General features: G+C 44.4%; 1 protein-coding gene across 1 annotated transcript in view; it reads left to right on the forward strand.

The window, feature by feature from the left end:
- The first annotated feature begins 6,826 nt into the window (after nucleotides 1-6,826).
- Nucleotides 6,827-23,048, forward strand: part of ZNRF1 (zinc and ring finger 1) — a 102,228-nt gene continuing 86,006 nt past the window's right edge. The window contains exon 1 of the mRNA XM_049622629.1: nucleotides 6,827-7,887. Within this exon, the coding sequence (XP_049478586.1) occupies nucleotides 7,464-7,887 (424 nt within the window). The 5' untranslated portion in view covers nucleotides 6,827-7,463. The remainder of the gene's footprint in view (nucleotides 7,888-23,048) is intronic.

A 23,048-nucleotide genomic window follows, 5' to 3' on the forward strand; every position in this document is an offset into this window, starting at 1 on the left:
ATCTGTTTCGTTCAGTCTTGTATGGTGACTACACATACAGGACACTCCATATTTGTGCAAGAATGGGAAAAGCATATAAAGTCATGTCCCTAGAGTACTGTCTAGGTCAAAAGGATGCCTTCTGCGAAACTGAAACCAAAAGTAATTTCAAGGTCTTTACTTGTAACTCTTTACGCTCATAAGGGGACACAGAATCACCATTCCTTCTCCTTAAAACCCTTTGCCTTCTTTCCTATCCATTTATTCCTTATTCTCACACACTGTAGCCCTTAAAAAACTCCTCCAGCCCTGGCCTTCACCCTCCCGCTTTGGCCTTTCTTCTTGCTTCCCAGTTTCCTCCCAAATCTCTATCACAGAAAAGGCCAAAGACTGCTCTGGAGAGAAGGGCCTCAGCTCACCAGGCCAGGAAGGGAAAAAACTGCAAACAAGGTTCAAGGCCAGAGAGAAGGAAAGATAAAGAATACTTTCTCTGGGCGCCTGGGTGGCTCAGTGGGTTAAGCTTCTAGCTCTTGATTTTGGCTCAGGTTGTGACTTCACAGTTCGTGAGTTAGAGCCCTTCATCCAGCTCTGGGCTGAGAGCACGGAGGCTGCTTGGGATTCTCTCTCTCCCTCTCTCTCTCTCTCTCTGCCCCGCCCTCACTCTCTGTCTCTCAAAATAAATAAATAAATAAACTTAAAAAAAAAAGAGTACCTCCTAGGCACGCTCATGCCATCACGTAGGAATAAGTGAATTCATTCATCTAACGTGCCATAGTCTTGTTTATTTGCCTGTAGCTTTGGATATAGTAGGTGCTCAATAAATAGGTGCTAAATAAGTGATTAGCAAATAGTCAGGTATAGCTACAACTTAGGGTATGTGGCAGGTTGTAGCAAGAAGTACAGCTGGAAAAGCTGGAAAGGGCTGGTGAGGAAGGCCCTGCTTGGGCATTTGAATTATATTTTGGATAAAGAGATACAGGTAGAGATAGAGATATAGGTATTCCAAAGCTTTCTGTCTATATGTAGCATGGTAATATTTCCTACTAGAACTGGTAGGATTGCCTTACAATTGCCCTGAGCACTTCTGCAACCCTTCTCCACGCCCGCCTCTTTAGTTCACATGTGTCTAGTTCTCAAAACCTGCTGGTCATGATTTGTAGGCACAGAAAGTACTTTGGGTTCCAAGTCCTTGGTGCCCTCTGTTCTCTCAATGTCTTCTTTCTTAATGTGAAAAAAAACCCCGGTAGAATTAAAAAAAAATTTTTTTTAATGTTTATTTATTTTTGAGAGTGAGCGGGTGGGAAAGAGGGACGGAGAGAGAGAGGGAGACACAGAATCCGAAGCAGGCTCCAGGCTCTGAGCTGTCAGCACAGAGCCCAACACGGGGCTCAAACCCACAAACCATGAAATCATGACCTGAGCCAAAGTGGGAGGCTTAACCGAATGAGCCCACCCAGAGAGAGGGAGCATGAGCCTGAGAAACTTTCATACTGCCCCCTGGGGCCCTTCCTTTTTCTGACTGCCATCCACGCTGTCATCACAAAAAGATTGGGGGACTCTGGAGCTAAATCTAGAGCTCTCTGGCTGCTTCTTGACTGCTGTGTGCCTTTGAGATCCGCATATGAATGTCCTGTCTGAATCAGAGACTGGGAGACAGTTGGGGGTCCCTCGTCAAGTAGATCTCAGCTTGCTGACCAGGACACAGGGCTCTTATCACCAAGCAAGGTCTTTTCAGAGGGTCACTTGCTAGCCACACCACAGGAAGGCAGGGTACGTGGTCAACGCAGAAATCCAGGGCTTTGTCTGGCTGTTATCAGCAACTAGCCTTGTGAGTTTGAGCTCAGACCCTTTATCTTTCTAGTCCCGTGCTTCCTCTTCTGCAGAATGTGGAGTTAGCCGACCCCTCAGTCCCTTTACATCTGGGAATCTTGAAATCCTGCCCTGAGCCCCACTAGTAATTTTCCTCTCCATCAATCAACAAATATTTGTGGACGTGCACACATGCTCCTGCTCCTCGCTGTGTGCATTTGGTTGCCTATTACCCTGGCTTCTCTGAGGTTTCCCTTTCAAGCAAAATAATAAAAATGTAAAGAGCTCTGAGAGGTCTGGGAGGAAATTTCTTACTGGGAGACACTTATCCTGCACCCCGCCAGAGGAGGTGCTGGGGGCTCCCTCCAAAGCCATGGCTCATGGAGACAGAGAGGAAGGAGGCCACAGGTTTCCTAAGGCTTCCCAGGAGCAGGCCCCAGCAAGCTATTTCCTTCATTTTCTGAACCTTTCAGGAACCTCCCAGACTTACATTCTTCCGGAGATGTTTGAAACTGGGGCTTTGCAGCAGTGTTATGCACCGGCATTTGCGGACTTTGGCAACCCCAATGTTATCAGCCCTTTCTCCTGACAGTTCTGGTAGGTGGGTCAGTGGTTTATTAACCCTGTTTCACAGCTGAAGGAGAGCCAGGAAGCGGCTCACCCAGGGTCAGTGAGAGCATGAAGATAAAAAATAGTAACACACGAGTCCCAAATCTAGCTGGGGCCATTTCTGCATCTGGTATCCTTGCATTGAGAGCATCCGAAATGACTTGACACGTCCCCGGACGCATTAACTCTAAACCAGGAACCCACAGGAGAAACTTGCAGCAAAACCCATACTGGACTCTCCACGCAACAAATGACAAAACGAAACTAATCTGAGGCTGCAGGTCTCCGTGGATGCCTGTTGTTATGCCATGAGTCACTCTCCCTAAGATGGAAAGGGTAGAGTCAAGCTACTGAATGAAGCACTTTCCCTGCTCTGTGTTTTAATATTTTAATTTAAAAGGAAATGTGTTATTTAATAAGTGCGCAAGGAGATAACAAGGGCATCGCCTGAGCAAGGCTGCTGGTCAGAGTCCCACAGGGCACCTAAGCCTAAGGTCATCTCGCTGCAGAGAGGAGAGAGAGGCTTCACTTTTGCCGTTCAAGCTCCCAGCTGTTCTGTGGTGCCAGATGTGAGAGAGACTGGCCTATCATAATCACTAGACTGGAATATAAACCTTAAGGGCAAATTCTTTTTTAAAAAATGCATTTATTTATTTATTTTTTGTTTATTTATTTTGAGAGCAACAGAGGCAGTGCAAGTTGGGGAGGGGCAGAGAGCAAGGGAGACAGAGAATCCCAAGCAGACTTTGCTGCCAGCACAGAGCCCAACGTGGGGCTCGAACTCATGAAACTGTGAGATCATGACCAGAGCTGAAACCAAGAGTCAGACTTAACCAACTGAGCCACCCAGGCGCCCCATTCTTAATTTACAAAAAGAAATAGAGCTGTTAAAGAGATCTACTCTTTTTTCACCGTGTCGGCAAGCATACAGAGAAAATGAAATTGTCATCCAAAGAGTCCTTGATGAGCACGTTCCCTGTTAAGCCTAGAAGTTCAGCTCTGGTCCTGTGAGCTGTGTGACTTTAATGCACACGTGTATACTTTGTCTCTCTGTCTCTCTCGAGTTACATGGCTCAAATACCAAAATACAAAAACGTATATAATGAAACAAATATTTGTCATCCATCCTGTCAGCCAGCTGTTCAGTTCCCACTGCCCACCCCCAGGGGACAACATCATGTTGTTTCTCATGTTTCCATCCGGTATCTTTATGAATATAAAACTGAGATCTTTATGTGGGAAGGGGGCAAGTTTCTTAATTTTTCAAGTCTTGGCATCTTCAGTGCTCAATAATCACTGGCCGTTATTATTTTTAAAATGTTTATTTATTTACTTTGAGAGAGAGAGAGAGAGAGAGAGAGAGAGAGCGCGCTGGGGGAGGCCAGAGAGAGAGAGAGAGAGAGAGAGAGAGAATCCCAAGCAGGCTCTGTGCTGCCAGCCAGCGCAGAGCCCAATGCAAGGCTTCATTCCAGGAACTGTGAGATCATGACCTGAGCAGAAATCAAGAATCAGAGGCTTAACTGACTAAGCCACTCATGTGCCCCAGCATTTATTCTTGTTAATGATAATGATGTTGATAAATCTTCCCAGAGTATGTGTCCCCTCAGGATATGAGCCACGCTCCTGACCATGGCTCCTAGGACCCTCTTGGTTACCCCTGAGGGACCAGCTTCGTCTTTGGTTCCCCATATGCTCTCATATCAGCCCTCCAGCAGCTTTTGGTTCCTTGAAGATGCCATGCTCCTAGGACTTCTAACATGCTGTTCCCTTTGCTTGGCACATTCTTGTCTTCCCGAAACCCAGTTCTCCCCCTGCAACCCCATCCTCTGGCTAATCACCAGCTCATCTTTTCAGCCTTGGCTGGGAAATCTGTGTTGGTGCCCATCCCCTTCCATCAGCGCCATGTTCTTTCACTCTGACACCACTTCATCATTCACTCATTCGTTTGACAAATATTTGAGTGCTAACCACAAGCCAGGCCCTGTCCTCGGCTTATCTGTCACACTGTATTGTCACTGCTCACTTCAATATTTCAATACTTCGTACGGTAACGCACTGTAACGCACATACCATCAAATTCACCCTTTCAAATGTATAACTCAGGGGTATTTAGTATATTCACAAGGCTGTGCAACCATCATTTAAATCAGAACACTTTCATCCCCCCAAAAGGAAACCTGCTAGTAGTCATTCTCCATCCTCACCAACCCCCCAAGGCTCTGGCAACCCTTAGCCTTTTTGTCTCGGTGGATTTGCTTAATCTGGAAATTTCACGTAAGTGGAGTCACACAGTATGTGGTCTTTTGTGATTAGCTTCTTTTTGTTAGTGTAATGTTCTCAAGGTTCACCCGTGGTGTAGCACACATCAGCACTTTATTTCTTTCTATGGCTGAGTAATAGCCCGCTGCATAGGTATGCCACATTTGCTTTATCCATCCAGCAGGCGATGGACGATTGGGCTGTTTCCACTTTTTAGCTATTTTGAATGATGCTGCTGTGAACATTCATGTACAAGCTTTTCTGTGAATCTACGTTTTCATTTCTTTTGGAAGTATACATAGGAGTGGAATTGCTGGGTCACATGGTAACTCTGTTTAATCCTTTTGAGGAATTGCCAGACTGCTTTCTAAAGCGGCTGTACCATTTTCCATCCCCACCAGCAAGGTATGAGGGTTCCAATGTCTACACATCTCACTAACACTTGTATTTGTCTTCTTTGACTCTAGCCATCCTAGCGAGTGTGAATTGGTCCTTCTGAAGCTTTGTGAGGACAAGGACTCCATCCATCTTGCTCTCTACTGTGTCCCAGAACCTAGGACAGTGCCTGGCACTTACCAGACATTCATATTTTGTCTGATATACTCAAAAAGTGTTGAATGCATAAGTAAATCAAAAGCTACTTAGATAATTACCATCTTTATTGATTGTGAGTTTAACTCCCCAGTAGAGATCTATCAAGGGATCTAGTATCTTTTTCTGCACAATACTGTACCACCCCTCCTCTGTTACCATAGTCTCTCTTCACGGAGAAAATTGGGTTAAATGTAAGCTTTCTTTCCTTTCCTTTTTTTTTTTTAAGACTTTACTTTTAAAAAATAATGTCTACATGCAACATGGGGCTTGAACTCACAACCCTGAGATCAAGAGTGACAATGCTCTACTGACTAAGCCAGCCAGGCATCTCAAATTTAAGCTAATTTTCCTTCAGATACTCATTTGGATCTTAGGTGTGCACAGATTCCTTATTTAGGCACTTACAGATAATTTCTTGGGTACTGGAACACCTTGTTTTTTCCTATGTTCATTTCTCCAGCAGAATTCTCTACTTCCTTCTGTAGGGCTTTCTGCTCACCCAAAGCACTCCATGCTTGCAAATAAATAGTCTTCCTTTTGTTTCTTTCTAAACTGCTCACACTGGGACAGTCAAAAACTGTGACAGACCAGCTCTTCTTTCGGAGGTTTTCTTTTAATATCTGTCTACACCGTCTTGGCTCCTTGATGTGGAAGTATCTCGGGACATTTAGAGCAAGGAAGTCAGGCGAGGGACTGGGTGATGCTCATAGCCAGCACCCAGCACTTGAAAAATAGTTGTTGGATGGATGGATGGATGGATGGATGTGGATATGTCAGAGATATGTTGCAAAATGCAGACTTGATCAACATACATTTATTGAGTACCCACCGTGTCCCACTATGGTGCATGTTGCAACAAAAGGTAAACAAACAGAGGACCTATCTTGGACTAGGAAGTTTCTAAAATCCCAGTCCTAGCTGTGTTATTTACTCCCTTTCTGTATCTTTTCACTCTCTATCGTACACCTAGTGATTTTCAGGATCACATTTTAGCTAAGGAATCTACCCATTGCATAAGCCCCACATAGGAAATTGTGATCTACTCTCAGCAAAATCCGGAATCAAAAGTGCCCCAGTTCGCTCCGTACCCCCAAACAGCTAAGAATCCCCCAAATGCTTAGCTTCCTGATCTTAGGGGTTCCTAATTGGGAAACCTCCGAAAGAATGGACAGCACGTCCACCAGAGGGTGCTGTGGGGGCAAATTTGTGCCGGGAGGGAGGCTTGACCAGTGACCCTCAGAGCCAGGTAGGCGTCTTGAGTAATTTTCATTCTTCCTGGCGTTGCCTTCCCAGCCCCTTGAACCATCGCCGCCCCTCCTCCCATAGGTGGTTTCCCCCTCGATAATTAGCCATTTTCGGGGACTTAAAAGAGTGTTTGCTTTGAAAAGACGCCTGGCTTCTGTTCCTGATACCCCGTGGCTCGGGCCACTCAGGTCACAGGCCGGTCGGGCAGGGTGGGTGGGTGGGTGGGTGGGGACCTCCCGGGCGTCAGCGGCCCGGCGCCGCAGGGGCCGCGAAGGGGTTAACCCGGCGGGGGGGAGGGGAGGGGGCGCGGACCGCGCCTGCGCTCTGCCGCCCTCCATTGTCTCCACGGCGGCGAGGAGCGCCGGCGAGCGCAGCCCGGGACCGAGCGGGGCGGAGCGGCTGGCGGGGCCGGCGGCGGCTGGAGCTAGAGCGCGACGCGACGCGACCGCGGCTTCCCGAGCTCCGCCTGGCCGCCCAGCGCCGCAGCCCGCCCGAGGCCTGGAGGGGTCCGGGCCGGCGTCCATGGTCGCGGCGACCTGAGGAGGGGGACGCGCCCGGCGCCCCCAGCCCTCCTCTGCCTCCTCCTGTGCGGCGGGCGGCCTCCTCCGGCGCCTCCCTGCGCCCGCCCGCCGCCTCCCTCCCTCCTTCCCTGCGGCTCCCCCGGCTTTCGGGAGCCCGGGGGCGGCCTGTGGCGCGCCGAGACCGCGCCGGACTGCGCCTCTTTGGACCTTGAGGGGAAACATGCGTTTGGCTTGGATCGTTTTAAATTCTTAGTTTGGGATCCCCGCCCGCCTGCCTCTTCCGCCCCGCGGGTTTTCTTTCCTTTTTTCTTTTTTTCCCCTTTTTTTCCTCCCGGTCTCCTTTTTGACTCCCTCCCCCTTTATGCTCGCCCAACCCTCCCCCCGCTGCTGAGAAGTGGGGGAGGGTCTCGGCCTCCAGGTTCCCGCCCCACCGGGGCCCGGGCGAGCATGGGGGGCAAGCAGAGCACGGCGGCCCGCTCCCGGGGCCCCTTTCCGGGGGTCTCCACCGATGACAGCGCCGTGCCCCCGCCGGGAGGGGCGCCCCACTTTGGGCACTATCGGGCGGGCGGCGGGGCCATGGGGCTGCGCAGCCGCTCGGTCAGCTCAGTGGCGGGCATGGGCATGGACCCCAGCACGGCCGGAGGGGTGCCCTTTGGCCTCTACACCCCCGCCTCCCGGGGGACAGGCGACTCGGAGAGGGCGCCCGGCGGCGGAGGGTCTGCGTCCGACTCCACCTATGCCCATGGCAATGGTTACCAGGAGACCGGCGGCGGTCACCATAGAGACGGGATGCTGTACCTAGGCTCCCGAGCCTCGCTGGCGGATGCTCTACCTCTGCACATCGCACCCAGGTGGTTCAGCTCGCACAGTGGTGAGTCCGCGGGCGGTGGAGGCCTCGGAGGGTGGAGTGCAAGGGAGGGCGCGTCGGGGCGCCCCAGACCTTCGCGCGCTTGCGAAGATTTGGAAATGGAGTGCGCGACCTGGATCTGTCTGCTTTCTTTCCCTTTGGTTCCTGGGGATGAATGGGATATCTATCCTCTAGAAAAGAGGCTTCCTGCGAGGCTGCGGAGCCGGGCGTATTAGGACTTCAGGCGTTGATTCACTTGTGGATGAGCAGAGCAAAACCTGCCTATTGAAGTCCCGTTTATTGGCATCACCATCCTCAGAGAGGAGGTTTTGTCTGGCTTGTAACAAGTCGGCCTCGAGGCTTCCTCTCTGCCACTGCAGCATTGTGCCTGCCTCACCGTTAGCAGAGAGGGGGATCCACTTTGACCAAGCAGTGTCTCTCGAACAAAGCGTGTGAAAGGAAAGAAAATTGGGGGCAAGTGTTGTTTGGATTAGGGCTCTCACTTTCGCTGGGAGAAGGGGGTGCCCAATTTTGCCAGTCTCCTGCTGGAGATCCGTTTGAATTGGTAAAAATGGAGCAGCCGGAAGGCTGCTGGCATATAGACAGGTGTGGCCTGCTGAATGGAGGGCCTAGCCAGGGAACCTCCCTCTGAGGCTTTGCAGGACCTGGGCTCTGGTGGCGGGTGCTGCATGCAGTAGGTTTGGCTCCATGACTCTCGCATCCCTCCATCTTTTTTCTTCTCCTCCATGCTAAGTGCTAGGTCTTCCTGGTGGTCTGTATCTTTTTGTAATGGGGAGGTGGCGCTTGATTGCCTGGCTGTTGGTACATCACAGGGCAAGAGGCGGATTCAGAGAATCTGGATGAATTCATTTTGTGAACTTCTGGTGACAGGCCAGCAAAAAGCTGGAGGAGGGTTTCCCAGGCCCTGAGTGGCAGGGCGGAAAAGGCACTGGCAGGAGCTTCTGGAGGAAAACAGGTCTATCGGCTCAGCTAACCTGAGAAGCCAGGTTAGGCTTCTAGAAAATTGGTCACGAGGGCGTGGGGCCGCTATTTGCTAATTGGCAAGTTGGAGTGAAGAAGTTAACGTATTCAGACTTCTTTGAGAGAGGGAAGAAAATCTAGGTATTGTGTAGAAAGAAGAAAGATTGCTTTCTGGAGGATGTATCTATTGGATCGCTGTTCTAGCTATGGTTGAAATAGGGTAGACTTTTTGAAGCTTTTTTCATTTCTGGTAATAGGTTGGCTTTTGGTTCAGTTCTATAAACTTTAATTTGTGGAGTAATTTTTTGAGGGGGAAATAGTGACTGATTTAGGGTACCACTTGAAAGTGACTTTTGAATTGCTAAAATGGTATTTTAGTCCCTGAACAGACCTCTAGATATCATTGGAGCTTCCTCGACCTGCATCAGTCTCTTGCTCTGAATGAGATGCAAGGTGTGACTGCCTTGGGCACTTCGAGACATTTGATCATTTTTAGACATGTTGAAATTAAAATTTTTTTCTCCACAAAATTTGGTCCAGAAAGAGTTAGCTATAGTTGGGAGATGACTGTGGTTAAGTTTTTGAAAGAACCGTCGTTAGTATCCGATTTTAAACTGAAAAACACTGTAAGAAGATTCTCTCTAAAATCACAGAATTTTGTGTGTTGCAAAACAAATGTAATGTTATATAGACCCTTGTCTGGGAAAGGAGTTTGCATTTTGCCAAAATGTCTTATCTGTCTCTTGCTAGAAACTTCATTTCCTTATGCCACCTGGTACCAGGTTCCATGTTGGAGTTAAGAGCTTACAGTTGGATTCCAAAATTTCAGACTCTTCAGCTGTAAAACCTGAGTTTAATTTTTTTTCATCCAGCTGTGGTGAGGGTAGGAAGAGCCACTGAACCATGAGAATACAGGGAAAGTTGGGGCATATTAATCCCTTTGGGATTGATAATAAAGTGTGTGTGAGGCTGCTCCTAATATTTTGGGTAATACCCTCTTTTTTGAAATTATTTATACACACACCCCCCCACACATATATGTGGTTTAAAGTAATCTTTATGCCCAACTCATGCTCTATGGAATGAGCCAGTCAGGTGCCTCAGGTAAGAAATTCTTTGTAGGACCGTCCTGTCCTTTTGTAAGACATGGCCTGCCTTACATGCCTACGACATGCCTCCACAAAGTTTCCAAATGCTCGAGTGGGGGCGGGGGGGGGGCATCACCCTGATTGAAAGCCACTGCTTTAGGAATTCATTGTTTTATTCAAAATTAAATAATTAATTTTTCCTTTGCAGTTCACTTGATGTGAACCCTCATGTTTCCACTTTTGTGCAATGGTGGTTCTGTCTCACTTTCCGGAACAGGCCGCAGGATCTTCCTTCCAGGACATCCTTTTCCTCTCTTGTTTGTTGCTGTAAGAGGAGAAGCTTGTTTCTATTTTGGAGCTTTTGAGTAAGGTCCAAGCACTTTTTGCTCTTGCGTCACAAGAGTGGAAGCGTAAGGATTTCGGTGCACAATTGAGTAGATGCCTGGAAGTTGATGTGATGTCGTTGCTTGTGTTTTTAAGGTGCTTTTGGAACTCTTCATGGGCACAGAAAACAGTTGTCAGTGAAATAAGTAGGGGAGCTCAATGTACACGAAGCTTCCTCAGAGGGAGTGAGCTGACGTTGTATCTGGAGGTCGGATACTGGGGTCTCGGCCCCCTCCTGGGAGTAGCTATGACCTTGGGTAAGACACGTCACCTCTCTTGAGCCTCATCTTTGTTATTTTTAAAACAGATGTGGAAATCTTTGGCAGTCAGCCTGTGAAGGTTGTTCCCAAAAGCCTGTGAGGATACGTAGCCGTCGCATCTGTTCCTACACTTCCCCAGGTTGTGACCCTTATAACTGGAATGCTTTTCCTTCCATTCGGTACATGGGATAGCTCTTTCTGGTCCCTTCGAGTTCTACTTAAATTTCTCCTCAGAGGCCACTCTTAAAAATTGCCTCCCTCATGGTAATGGGTGAGTCACCTATTACCTTAACAGCACTTAACACACTTGACAAGTGTTTTATTTATCCTTTTACTTTTTCTATTTAGTTTGAGTTTTAAGCTTCATGAGAGCAGGGCCGTGCCTCTTGCTCACTGTTGTATCTCTTGCACTGTGTGTGCCTGGCACAAATACTTCTCGAGTGAATGAATCGGAGTGCCTCGTGTCCATCGTCTCTTTTAATCGTCACAACAATTCTAAGAGGTGGGCGTTCTTATTCCCATTTTACGGGTGAGGAGCCTGAGATACAGGACGAGGGTGAGGAGCCTCCACAAGGTCAAATAGCTAAGAGGTGGCAGAGCTGGGATTGGAATATAGGTCTCCCGCGTGAGAACCTGGCCTCCTGACCATTACACTCCACGGCCTGTCATCCTGAAACGCCAGGAAGCTGGGTAGCGTGCTGGAAATTGTACTGGCCTGCGAGTCACAGGGCTAGGCTCATCTACTGGTGGCACTACGAGTTAACTGCCTGACTTGTGACCGTGGGCAAGTGAGTCATTTAGCCTCAGAGTCACCATTTTGTCACCTGTAAGGTGGAGATAACACCTGTCCTGCTTACCTTTCCGAGTCACGGTGAGGGTCTCGTGAGACAGTGTTTACAAAAGCCAAATAACATACAAAAGGAAGGTGGTGTTCCTGTAGGGGCACTTCTCTGATAGTTCTCTGCCTTTCATCGCTGCAGAATTTGCTGGGCAGAGAGGTTTAGAACTGTGTGAACTGTTTCTCCAGAATGGAAGCTAGTGCTCTGTACTGAAATCTGACCTACATCGACAGGCCGTTGATAATAATGAATGCCATTGAGAAGAGCTGCTTTATAAGATGAGAGTTAGTGTCCCTTTCTTTCCACATTAAAATATAAATTTTGCTTTAAGGTGTTTAACCCCCTAGTGGTTTTCTCGGTGGTGTTCTGGAGGTCTGGTCATTCTTTTTTGGTGGTCCTGTTGATCTTAGAACATGGATTACTGGATGTTGGGGGAAACAGAGGATCCACCATGTTAGAAGGAAGAGGTTGCCTATTTTCTGGGTCCTGCTATACAATGGTCACTGAGGGTTTCAATCCAGCTTCTTAGCCATGTGCACGTACACACGTGCATATTCAGAAAAATCTAAACTGTTCTCTCTTGTCACCAAGTCTTCGACTGGGGCTGATAGAAGGTAACTTTTGATAAATCTTTGAACATGCTAGCAGGATATCTCATGGATTCTATTTTGCCACCATGCTAGCGTTCTCAAGTGATTTAATTGTCTCTTCTTAAATAATTAAAGAGAGTTGCCAATCCTATTGGAGTGGATCAGACAGCCTCCCTGTGCCTCACCATAGGTGTGCGAGAGGTCATGGTCCTTTACATGGTTTCTGGGGAAGGAAAGCATTCTGTGGTCTTCAAAGACCATGATGGCTCTCCTGCTCTGCAAAAGTTCTATTCTTAATGAAAATTTTGCGGTAAAGCACAGTTTTTAGTTCTTTGTTACCATGAGGGCTTATTTTCTATACATTAAAAAAAAGTTCCCTTGAGAAGCTGACGATTCCTTGAAGTTCACAGTCAACTCTTCCTCATTGAGGTTTGAAGGATGTTGGAAGAAACAATGGTTTCACTCTTAAAGTGTTTGTTTTATGGGATGTGTACATTTTGCTATTAAATAAAGACACACCCCAAATATGTCATAAGGAATACTCTGAGCCAGGCCACTCCGCACCAGAGAAATACACCTCTAGTTCCTTTTGGGAAAAGGAACATGGTTTGTATTTTACAAATGTGATATTCAACCCAAGCTTATTGGGCACTAACATTTTGGCAAATCTGGTTATAAAACTAAATTTCGATTTTGACAGTTTCAGAATTGGAAACAAATTCATAGAGCAGTGGTGGTAACTTAAATGGACGAGTCTCATTTCTGCTTACCCTTAAATAGGTTTTTTTTGTTTTTTTTAATATATATTTTTTAAGTTTATTTATTTGAGAGAGGCAGAGACAACATGAGTATGGGAGGGGCACAGAGAGAGAGAGAGAAAAGAGAGAGAGAGAGAATCCCAAGCAGGCTCTGCACTGTCAGCGCAGAGTCTAATGCGGGGCTCAAACCCACCAAACCGTAAGATCATGACCTGAGCTGAAACTGAGAGTTGGGCACTTAACGACTGAGCCACCCAGGCGCCCCTAAAATAGGGGTGTTTTTAACGATAGTGGGTCACTGAGATTATAGTACTAGAATCTCAAAGTTAGCTCAAAACCTATCCCAGTCTTTTAGAATGTTAGAGGAGTATAAATTGCCATCTGTTTCTTTTCTAAGCTTTGTCATGGCCTAGTGTGTATCAGACTGTCTCTAGTGATTACTGTGGGTACAGGCTTGAATATGAAAAGGGACTTCTCAGAGACCCAGCAGTTTTCACTTCTGAATCTTCTTTTCTCATAAGAACAAAGGTTTATCCTTGAATGCAACAGTTGGGTTCCTGGTTGTTGTTGTTGTTGTTAAGTTTATTTATTCTGAGAGAGAGAGAGAACACGAGTGGGGTAGGGGCAGAGAGAGAGGTAGAGAGAATTCTAAGCAGGCTCCGTGCTGTCAGCACAGAGCCCAACGCAGGGCTGCAACTCATGAACTGTGAGATCATGAGTCTGAGGATTAACTGACTGAGCCATCCAGGTGCCCCAGGGTTCCTGGTCTTGATATTTGAGGGGTGAGTTGTAGGTGTGATTGAATAACCTGAAGACCGACAACCTTCAAGTGAGAAGCAAATAAAGAGCCAAGTTTCGTCTTTTTTTAAAATCTTTTTTAAAATGTTTATCTTTTTTTAATGTCTATTTATTTATTTTTGAAAGAGAGAGTTCGAGAACTTGAGCCAGGGAGAGGCAAAGAGAGAGGGAGACAGAGAATCCCAAGCAGGCTCTGTGCCGCGGGCTCAGAACCTGAGATGGGGCTCGATCCCAATATACCGTGAGATCATGACCTGAGCCAAAACCAAGAGTCAGACGCTTAACCGCCTGAGCGGCCCAGGTGCCCTGAGCCAGGTTTAATCTTAAAGTAGCAGCTGGGGTAGCTTCTCTCCTGATGAGACTCTTTACAGTGAGTTCTACCTGGAGTTGTTAGAAGTGACAGTACAGCCTTCCTCTGCTGGAAGTAAAGAGGAAGGGGGAATTCACTGGGTCCCTGTAAACACCAAGTTACAGGAGGCATTATAATTTCTAGTGCCCTCTTTGGGTCTATAACAAGAAGGAGGCAGACATAAACAAGCTCCCCTGATTTCTGTGAATGGTTCAAAGGGTTTTCTAACTTGACTTTGCCCAGTATTCTCTAGGGGGTTTGTTAACAGTGCAGATGACTGGACCTCGCTCCCAGAATTCAGTGGAGCTAAGGAGAGACCCAAGAATCTAAATTTGTAACAAATGATTCTGAAAATTCTCTTCCCAGAGAAAGAACTCACAAAGAAATGATCTAAGAAAAAGAAATGATGCTTTTTTTTTTTTGGTGCACTCATTAGCATGCTTCTCAATATTACTAAACGGATCAAGTATCTCCTAAGCAGGATCCATACAAATGTTCCTTTCACCTGCTCCCAGAGGGTAGCGTCACCCAGCAAGAGCATTGCTCATTGTTTGACGGTTTTCTTTTACATGGAACTAAGCATTTTTCTCCAGGAGGGAGGCGTGAGCCCGGCTGCCTTGGTCCTGAGAATTGAAGTTGCTCAGAACAGAAGAGAGTCGTGGCAATGTCTCCTTTCCTTCTGTGCTTGTCTTCCCCCTGATTTTCATTCTAAGGCACAGCTGCCTTTGGCTGCTTGTGCTATTGAAGGGCTTACGGAGCTGTGTCCTCTTTTATGTATCCCCAGCCAGCAGCTAGACAAGTCAAGATCCTAGAATGAATCTAAACTTTAGATGGACAAAATACCTATTTTTCCTTTTCTCTTGCAGACCCAAAAGTAGGAGACTTTTTGAGTGTGCGTATGGAGATCTGTTGCACTAAGACATTTATTTATTCAATTGGTATTTATTGAGTGCCTCCAGTATACTAGGACCTGTGTCGGGTGGTGGGAAGGTATGTTCATTACAAGACTGATTAGCATTACTTTGTTATGCTAATAACATAGATCCTTAGATCTTAGTTAAAGATCTAAGGATCTTTGCTTCCTTACTCCGTAAGAGAGAGTCTGAATATTGCAGCTTATGGGACATTTTCCCTTCTTCCTCGGTTTTTCTCTTGGATGAACGGATTCAAGGTTTTGTCCACGAGACTGCTACATGGATGGTATTTCCTCCTTACTCTTCACTGATACTCTTAATTCTTTCCTAAACCCTGTTCCTGGGCTAGAGTAGGCGATCATTTCTTGTGGTTCTAGTCAAGGGCTTGTTAAAAATTCCTCCTATATCCTAATACAAGTGGTCCTTTATCTTCTCAATGAGAATATCAAAAGGAAAAACTGTTTTTCAGGCTCTTCATGTGTATATTTGGCTTCAGTATCTTTGTCGTCCCTAGGGCCACTTTTCTTTCTCGTCATTGAAAACTGTTTTCTAGAAGCATGATCCACCACTTTAGTAATCTTGTCTCTATAAAATTTATCCCAAGCCACAAATACCCATAAGGAAATATGAGGAACACTTTTAACCCTTGTACGTCTCTGAGCTGCAGACACTGTTGATACTCAGTGCTATTTTAAGTGATTTTTAAAGCCTTGTTTATGATAGCCAACATTGGTGACCAAATGTCCTCCTCGCCTCCCCCAAATGATTATTAAATGTGTGTTATAGTCAAGTATTTTTTTGCTGAGAGTAAAGGGTTTTAAAAAAAAGTGCTCCATGCTCAGAGACTTAATGTGGACTTTAGCTCTAAGAGGGTGCCTTGATTTTTGGAGAAACCTCACCTTATATTTAGGAATTATGCAGTCATCTTTATCTTAGTGAATTAGACTTGTCGTAGCTTGGCTCCAGCTTTCTCCCCGGTAGTACCTTTAGCCCTCTAAAAAGTATAATTAAATAAGCCATACTTCACAAGAAGTTGTTCTAAAATTGGTCACCTCTGCTGTACAATGCCTTTTAAGGTCAAAGTTGATTTGTTAGCATGCGGGAGAAACTTAAATCTGGAGTCTCCCAATGATTTGGGACAGAGGTAGGAGAACCCAAAACCCTAGGCCCCAGCCATTTTGGTCCTTTTGCCCACATTGCTCAACTCTCTGGAGATATTTGCACTTGTTTCTTCTTCAATAACCCTTTTTTTCCTGCTAAGAGGGTGCTTTTCCTTAGTGAGGGCCATTAGAATTCTTTTATCCCGCCACTTGCCTAAGTACTCTGGAAATCCTACAAGGATTTGAGGGAGTCCTTGGGATTCCAACTCAAACCAATGAAGTACTTGACTACCATAAATATTAACCTTCTGTGCAATTGTTCTCTTCTACTTAGATCATTTACACTTTTAACGCCCACTAAGATATAATGCCATCTAAGTCAGCTTTCCAGAGAAACTTTGTTAGAATGCCACTCACTACTATAACAAGCATCACCAAATACTCATGTACACCATATATTATTAGTTTTCCTCAGTCCTGGTCAGATCTGACTAAAATATTCATACCATTGCAGCCGGTTGCCCTAGAGAACTCTGGCAAGTCTAATACCTGTGGTGAGGGCTGGCTTGCACACTAGCTGCCTTCCACCTTAATATCTGACCAGCCCAGTCTTGTTGGCTGTGTTTAATTCATCTATTCCCTACCTCCTCTCTCGGCCCGGAGGCCAAGTGCAACATAAAAGGATGGCGAATCTAAGCATCTGCAGTATTTTGAGGTAAAGGAATCGCCTATGAAGTGGCAGACCTTTGAGAAATAGTATTGTGAGCTGTTCTGTTTTTGCTGTGGCTTTGGAAAACCTTTGGATTCTTCTACTGAAAATTTGTTTGAAAAAAAAATCTTTTTAATGAAACAGTGTGAGTCACAAAGCAGCCACTCCTTCTCATAATAGCATTTCTCACCAGGGGAATTTTTGGTAGCTGTTGGGGGAGGGATTTGAGTAGGTTGTGGATGATAAATCCCTGGGTAGAACATAACCAGAGGCTGCCATATCAGAACTCTGGTGCTTTCCATGCTGACAGTGAGCCCTGAATTCAAAGTGCAGGACAGCAGAATAGAATGGGGAGGACTATGCTCAGTGAATAGCCACAGTAGCATGACCAATGAGATTGGAGTTTGACATTCAAACTCAGTTCATTAAAACACCTTTGTAGTGTGAAAGGATCATGAAACGGAGGCCTTGGGTCAGAGGCCCTGAGGCCAATTTACAGGAAGAGCATCACTTTTCTTGTTAAGGGAAGGCTGTGGACCTAATGATGAGAATGTAAGGGTCACAAGTGTGCCTCCTTTTTCTATGTTGTGAAATGGTGGCATGGCACTTGACACTGACCATGAGACTACTTTGCAAGGAGACAATTCATGTGAGGTCATCTGTGCTCTTAAGATTTTAGGTCTAATAAAGTGTTTAGAACGACACCCAAAGTGAACACATTACACAGCCAGCCCTCTGTAGGATGTTGAAAAGGATACACTAGAGATAGTAAGAGTTTAGAACTAGCAAGGATTATGCTATCAGCATCCAGAATGCTATCCTCAACATCTACCCAAATCTGAGTTTTAACTGTTCCCAACTTCAGTGACTTACAACTCTTCAGTCCTTGTGTCTGAACCAGTCTTATGTAAGCTACAGACAGAGGAAAGTCTGAAAGCTTATTACAACTGTGTTAAGATTTGCTTTCCTTTGGAAAGTCGTAGCTGTCTCCACTCTGTTTTCCTGGCTTTGTACTTTTCTTCAAAGCCTCTTACCAGTTCTTCCAAGGCCCCAGAGCTCAAAAAAAGGGGAACAGGAAGTCAGCGTTTGATGCCTAAGAACCAGCAATAGAAAACAAGGCCCAAACAAGGGACTCAGAGGGGGATTTCTGGGCCTTGAAGCTATCAGGCCTGTAGGATTACAGATCCATCCTTCGGGGATGGCCTTGAAATGAGGAAAGAGCAAGAGGAACCTCTGCTTCCCTGAGCGGACTACTTTTTCTTGGGTGATATGGTGTAGGCTCAACATTTTTAACTGATCCCATAATTACAAAGTATCTTTTGCCTAAGGAGTTCGAAACACTTAAGGTAAAAGTGATGGTCACTTTTTAAATGGAGTTTTTAATTTTAATTCCAGTGTAGTTAACATACAGTGTTACATTAGTTTCAGGTATACAATGTAGTGATTCCATGCATCACCCAGTGCCCATAATGATAAGTATACTCTTAATCTCCATCCCCTATTTTACCCACCCCCGCCACCCACCTCCTCTCTGGTAACCATCAGTTTGTTCTCTAATATTAAAGGGTCTATTTCTTGGTTTGTCTCTCTCTCTCTCTCTTTCTCTCTTTCTCTCTCTCTCTCTCTTTTTTTTTTTTTTTTACCCTTTGCTTGTTTGTTTTGTTTCTTTTAAAAAAAATTTTTTTTTTCTTAACGTTTATTATTGAGAGGCAGAGAGAGACAAAGCATGAGCATGGGAGGGGCAGAGAGAGGAGGAGACACAGAATCCGGAACAGGCTCCAGGCTCCGAGCTGTCAGCACAGAGCCCAACGTGGGGCTCGAACCCACAGGCTGCGGGATCATGACCTGAACCAAAGTCAGACGCTCAACCTACTGAGCCACCCAGGCGCCCCTGTTTGTTTTGTTTCTTAAGTTACATATATGAGTGAAATTACATGGTATTTGTCTTTCTCTGACTTATTTCGTTTATCATTATGCTCTCAAGCTTCATCTGCATCATTGCAAATGGCAAGATTTCATTCTTTTGTAAGGCTGAGTAATATTCCATGGTGTGTGTGTGTGTGTGTGTGTGTGTGTGTGTGTGTATACGTATGTATATATATACATACATATATTCTCCATCTTCTTTATCCATTCATCTATCTATGGACACTGGGCTGCATTCATAGTTTGGCTATTGTAAATAATGCCGCAATAAACAAACACTTTTGAATTAGTGTTTTTGTACTTTTTTGATAAATACCCAGTAGTGCGATTACTGGGTTGTAGGGTAGTTCTATTTTTAACCTTTTTTTTTAAAAAAATTTTGTTTTATTTAAGTAATGTGTACACCCCAAGTGGGGCTTGAACTCATGACCCTGAGATCAAGAGTCACATGTCCTTCTGACTGAGCCAGCCATGTGCCCCTCTTTGTGTGTGTTTTTATGCCAGTACCATACTGTTTTTATTACTACAGCTTTGTACCATAACATGAAAAGTCTGGAATTGTGATACCTCCAGTTTTGTTTTTCTTTTTCGAGATTGCTTTGGCTATTTGGGGTCTTTTATGGTTCCATACAGATTTTAGAATTGTTCATTTTAGTTTTGTGGAAAATGCTGTTGGTATTTTCATAGGCATTGCATTAAATGTGTAGATTGCTTTGGTTAGTATAGACATTTTAACAATATTTGTTCTTCCAACCTAAGAGCCTGGAATGTCTTTCCTTTTCTTTGTGTTGTCTTGAATTTCTTTCATCAGTGTTTTATAGTTCTCAGAGTACAGGTCTTTCACTTCTTTGGTTAAGTTTATTTCTAGGTGTTTTATTGTTTTCGGTGCAATTGCAAATGTTAATTGTTTTCTTAATGTCACTTCCTGCTGCTTCATTATTAGTGTATAGAAATACAACAGATTTCTGTACATTGATTTTTGTATCTTGCTACTCTACTGAAGTCAGTTATCAGTTCTAATAGTTTTTTTTCTGGTGGAGTCTTTAGGGTTATGCCATCTGCAAATAGTGGAGGTTTTACTTTTTCTTTACCAGTTTGGATGCCTTTTATTTCTTTTTATTGTCTAATTGCTGTGACCAGAACCTTCTAGTACTTGGTTGAATAAAAGTGGTGAGAGTGGACATCCTTGTCTTTTTCCAGACCTTAGGGGAAAAGCTCTCAGTTTTTTCCCATTGAGTATGATGTCAGCTGTGGGTTTGTCATATATGGCCTTTGTTATATTGAGGTATGTTCCCTCTAGACCTATGTTGTTGAGGGTTTTTATCATGAATGGAAGCTGTATGTTGTCAAATGCTTTTTCTGGGAGGTGATAATCACTTTTATAAAATAACAAGAATTATTTCCTTGCCTCCCTTTTCCTTGAGGGTCCGCCGGGTACATCTTGTCATAGGGTCTGACCCTTCCTTTTTTTGTCCATTCACTCATATTAGATGAACTCTAAAGTTTCAGTCCTATGATTGAAAAATGGAGGGGTGCCTGGGTGGCTCAGTCGGTTAAACGTCCGACTTCGGCTCAGGTCATGATCTCATGGTCCGTGAGTTCGAGCCCCGCGTCGGGCTCTGTGCTGACAGCTCAGAGCCTGGAGCCTGCTTCAGATTCTGTGTCTCCCTCTCTCTCTGCCCCTCCCCCGTTCATGCTCTGTCTCTGTCTCAAAAATAAATAAAACGTTAAAAAAAAATAAAAAAAAAGAAAAATGGAAGTCACAGGGGTTTATACTCTGTCAATTTGGTACATTTCAGGAAATCAGGTAGTGGTGTGGCTCTGAATAGGAGCTCTGGTCTCTTGGAACCTTTTTTAAAAATCTACTTTAGACATTCAAAAGAGGTAATGTATTTACCTATCAAACAGATTTATGAATAAACTATTACAGATGTAATTGCATAAATCCACCCAGTTCCCATATTTTTCCTTCCCTCCCCAAAGGTAATGACTGCCTGGCTCTCCTGTTTATCATCCTTTATATGTTCATAGTTTTATTGCATGTTTCTGTCTAAAACGATATTCATTTAATTCATATAAACTTTATCATAATGCCTCTGTCCTCTCATATCCCTCTGTATATCCCAAATGGATTTGAGATCTGTAAATCCATTGTACTACTTATTGTTCGTGTTGACACATTCATTTTCACTGTTGCACTCTGTTGTGTGACTGTATCACAAATATCACCATTTATTGGCGCCTGGGTGGTTCAGTCGGTTAAGCGTCTGAGTTTTGATTTCAGCTCGGGTCATGATCTCACAGTTTGTGAGTTTGAACCCAACACAGAGTTGGGCTCTGTGCTGGCAGTGCGGAGCCTGTCTGGGATTCTTTCTGTCTTTTTGCCCCTCCCCTGCTAGAGCTCTTTGGCTTGTGCTTGCTCTCTCTGTCTCTCACTAAATAAATAAATAAATAAGTAAATAAACAAACAAACATTAAAAAAATTTTTTTAATATCACCATTTATTGATCCATTCCCTTATAATGGGTATTGAAGTTATTTTCAGTTGCTTTGAGAATTTTTTCTATGTTTCTTTACATACCCGAGTGAGAGGTTTTTTTAGGGTACATCCTTAGTCGTGAAATAGCTGGATCATAGAGTGTATGTATTTTCAGCTTAAATGAGATATTGCCCAGTGGCTCTCCAATATACTTGTACCGATTTACATTCCCAAAATAGCACATTTTTACTCCCTCTATGTCCTTGCCAAAACGTGATATTATCATACTTTAATTTTTGGCAAGCTCTGGTGGGTATGAAATGGCATATCACTCTGATTTTGTTATATATTTGATAATATGTATTCATATATAACTAATACATCAGTATTAGTTAATCAAAATGTTTCCTTGTCTATGAAACGCTTGTTCATGTCTTTTGATGTTTATGTTGGATAGTTTATCCTTTTCTTACTAGTTTGTATGAATTTGTGTTTTTGTTTTGTTCCCAGACAATAATTATTTGTTGTCGTATGTAATGCAGATTATTTCTCCCAGTTTGTGGCTTATCTCTCTCTTTTTTTAATGTTTGTTTATTTTGAGAGAGAGTGAGTGGGGGAGGGGCAGAGGGACAGAGGGAATCCTAGGCAGGAGTGCGCCACCAGCACAGAGCTTAACAGGGGCCCCAATGCCACCATCATGACCTGAGTCGAAATCGAGAGTTGGACACTCAACCGACTGAGCCACCCAGGTGCCCCTGTGGCTTATCTCTTTATTCTTTTGTGATTTGTTATAGTTAACTTAATTGTGTAATTGAATATTCCAGTGTTTTTCCTTATGCCATATGTGTTTTATGTCTTAAGAAAGACTTGCTTATCACTTTCTTACACTTTTTTCTAAAAGCTTTTAAATTTTGCCTTTCATATTTAAGTCTCTAATCCCGGAGAGTTAAATTGTTTGGATGGGGTAGGATAAGGGTATATTTTCTTTTCCATAGGAATACTAGCTCTCCTAGCAGCAAGTGAAGAATGATAAAGTCCTTTACCACTGATTTGCAAAGCCACCTCTGTCATATATCAAGTTTCCTTCCTGACCTGTATTTGTTCCTGGGCTTCTTGTTCTGTACCATTGGTCAATTTGTCTATCCTTGTGCTAACACTTTCTTAATTACCGTGGCTTTATCTTGCTGTGTGGAAGGGCAAATCCTTTCATCTTGTTATTCTTTTTCAAAGCTGTGCTGTCTAAGTGAAGCTTTCTAGGGGACAGATAAGGGAATCAGGATAGAATAAGCAAAATGAAATACAGAGTCCTAGGGCTGCTCTGTTTATAACTGGTATTCTTCATGACAGGACATCTGGCCAAGTGACCCTAATGGGCAGTTTAAAATTTTTTCCCTTACTGTGTTGCACAAACAGTAACATTTCCCTATGTCTTTGTATTGCAAACAGCAGAATAAACAGTTCTTTCTGTATGTTATAGACAACAACAATAAAAACAACAAAAACCAGTTAGCTATTTTTGGCACTTTCTGCTCCTAGAATCAGCTTTGTCACCTTCTGTGGGAGAAAAACTGTTAAGGTGTTTATTGGAATTACATTGAGTTTATAAAATGCCATCTTTATAAAATTGAGTCTGCCCGTGGCTCTGATGGGATTGAATTTACAGATATAATAGAATTTTAAAATATTAAAAAAAATTTTTTTAAATGTTTATTTTGAGAGAGAGAGAGAGCATGTGAGCAGGGGAGGAGCACAGAGACAGGGAGAGAGAGAATCCCAAGCAGGTTTTGCACTGCCAGCACAGAGCACATTGTGGGGCTCGAACCCACAAACCATGAGAACATGACCTGAGCCAAAATCAAGAGTTGGCCACTCAACGGATTGAGCCACCATGGCACCCCAAATTTTAAAATATTTTTAAAGCTTTGAAATGATTTCAGATTTGCAGAAAAATTGCAGAGTTTGTACAAATCAATATTGCATTTCCATCACCCAGAATCCTCAGATGTTACT

This window comes from Panthera uncia (genome assembly GCF_023721935.1).
Source record: "Panthera uncia isolate 11264 chromosome E2 unlocalized genomic scaffold, Puncia_PCG_1.0 HiC_scaffold_20, whole genome shotgun sequence".
Taxonomy (NCBI): domain Eukaryota; kingdom Metazoa; phylum Chordata; class Mammalia; order Carnivora; family Felidae; genus Panthera; species Panthera uncia.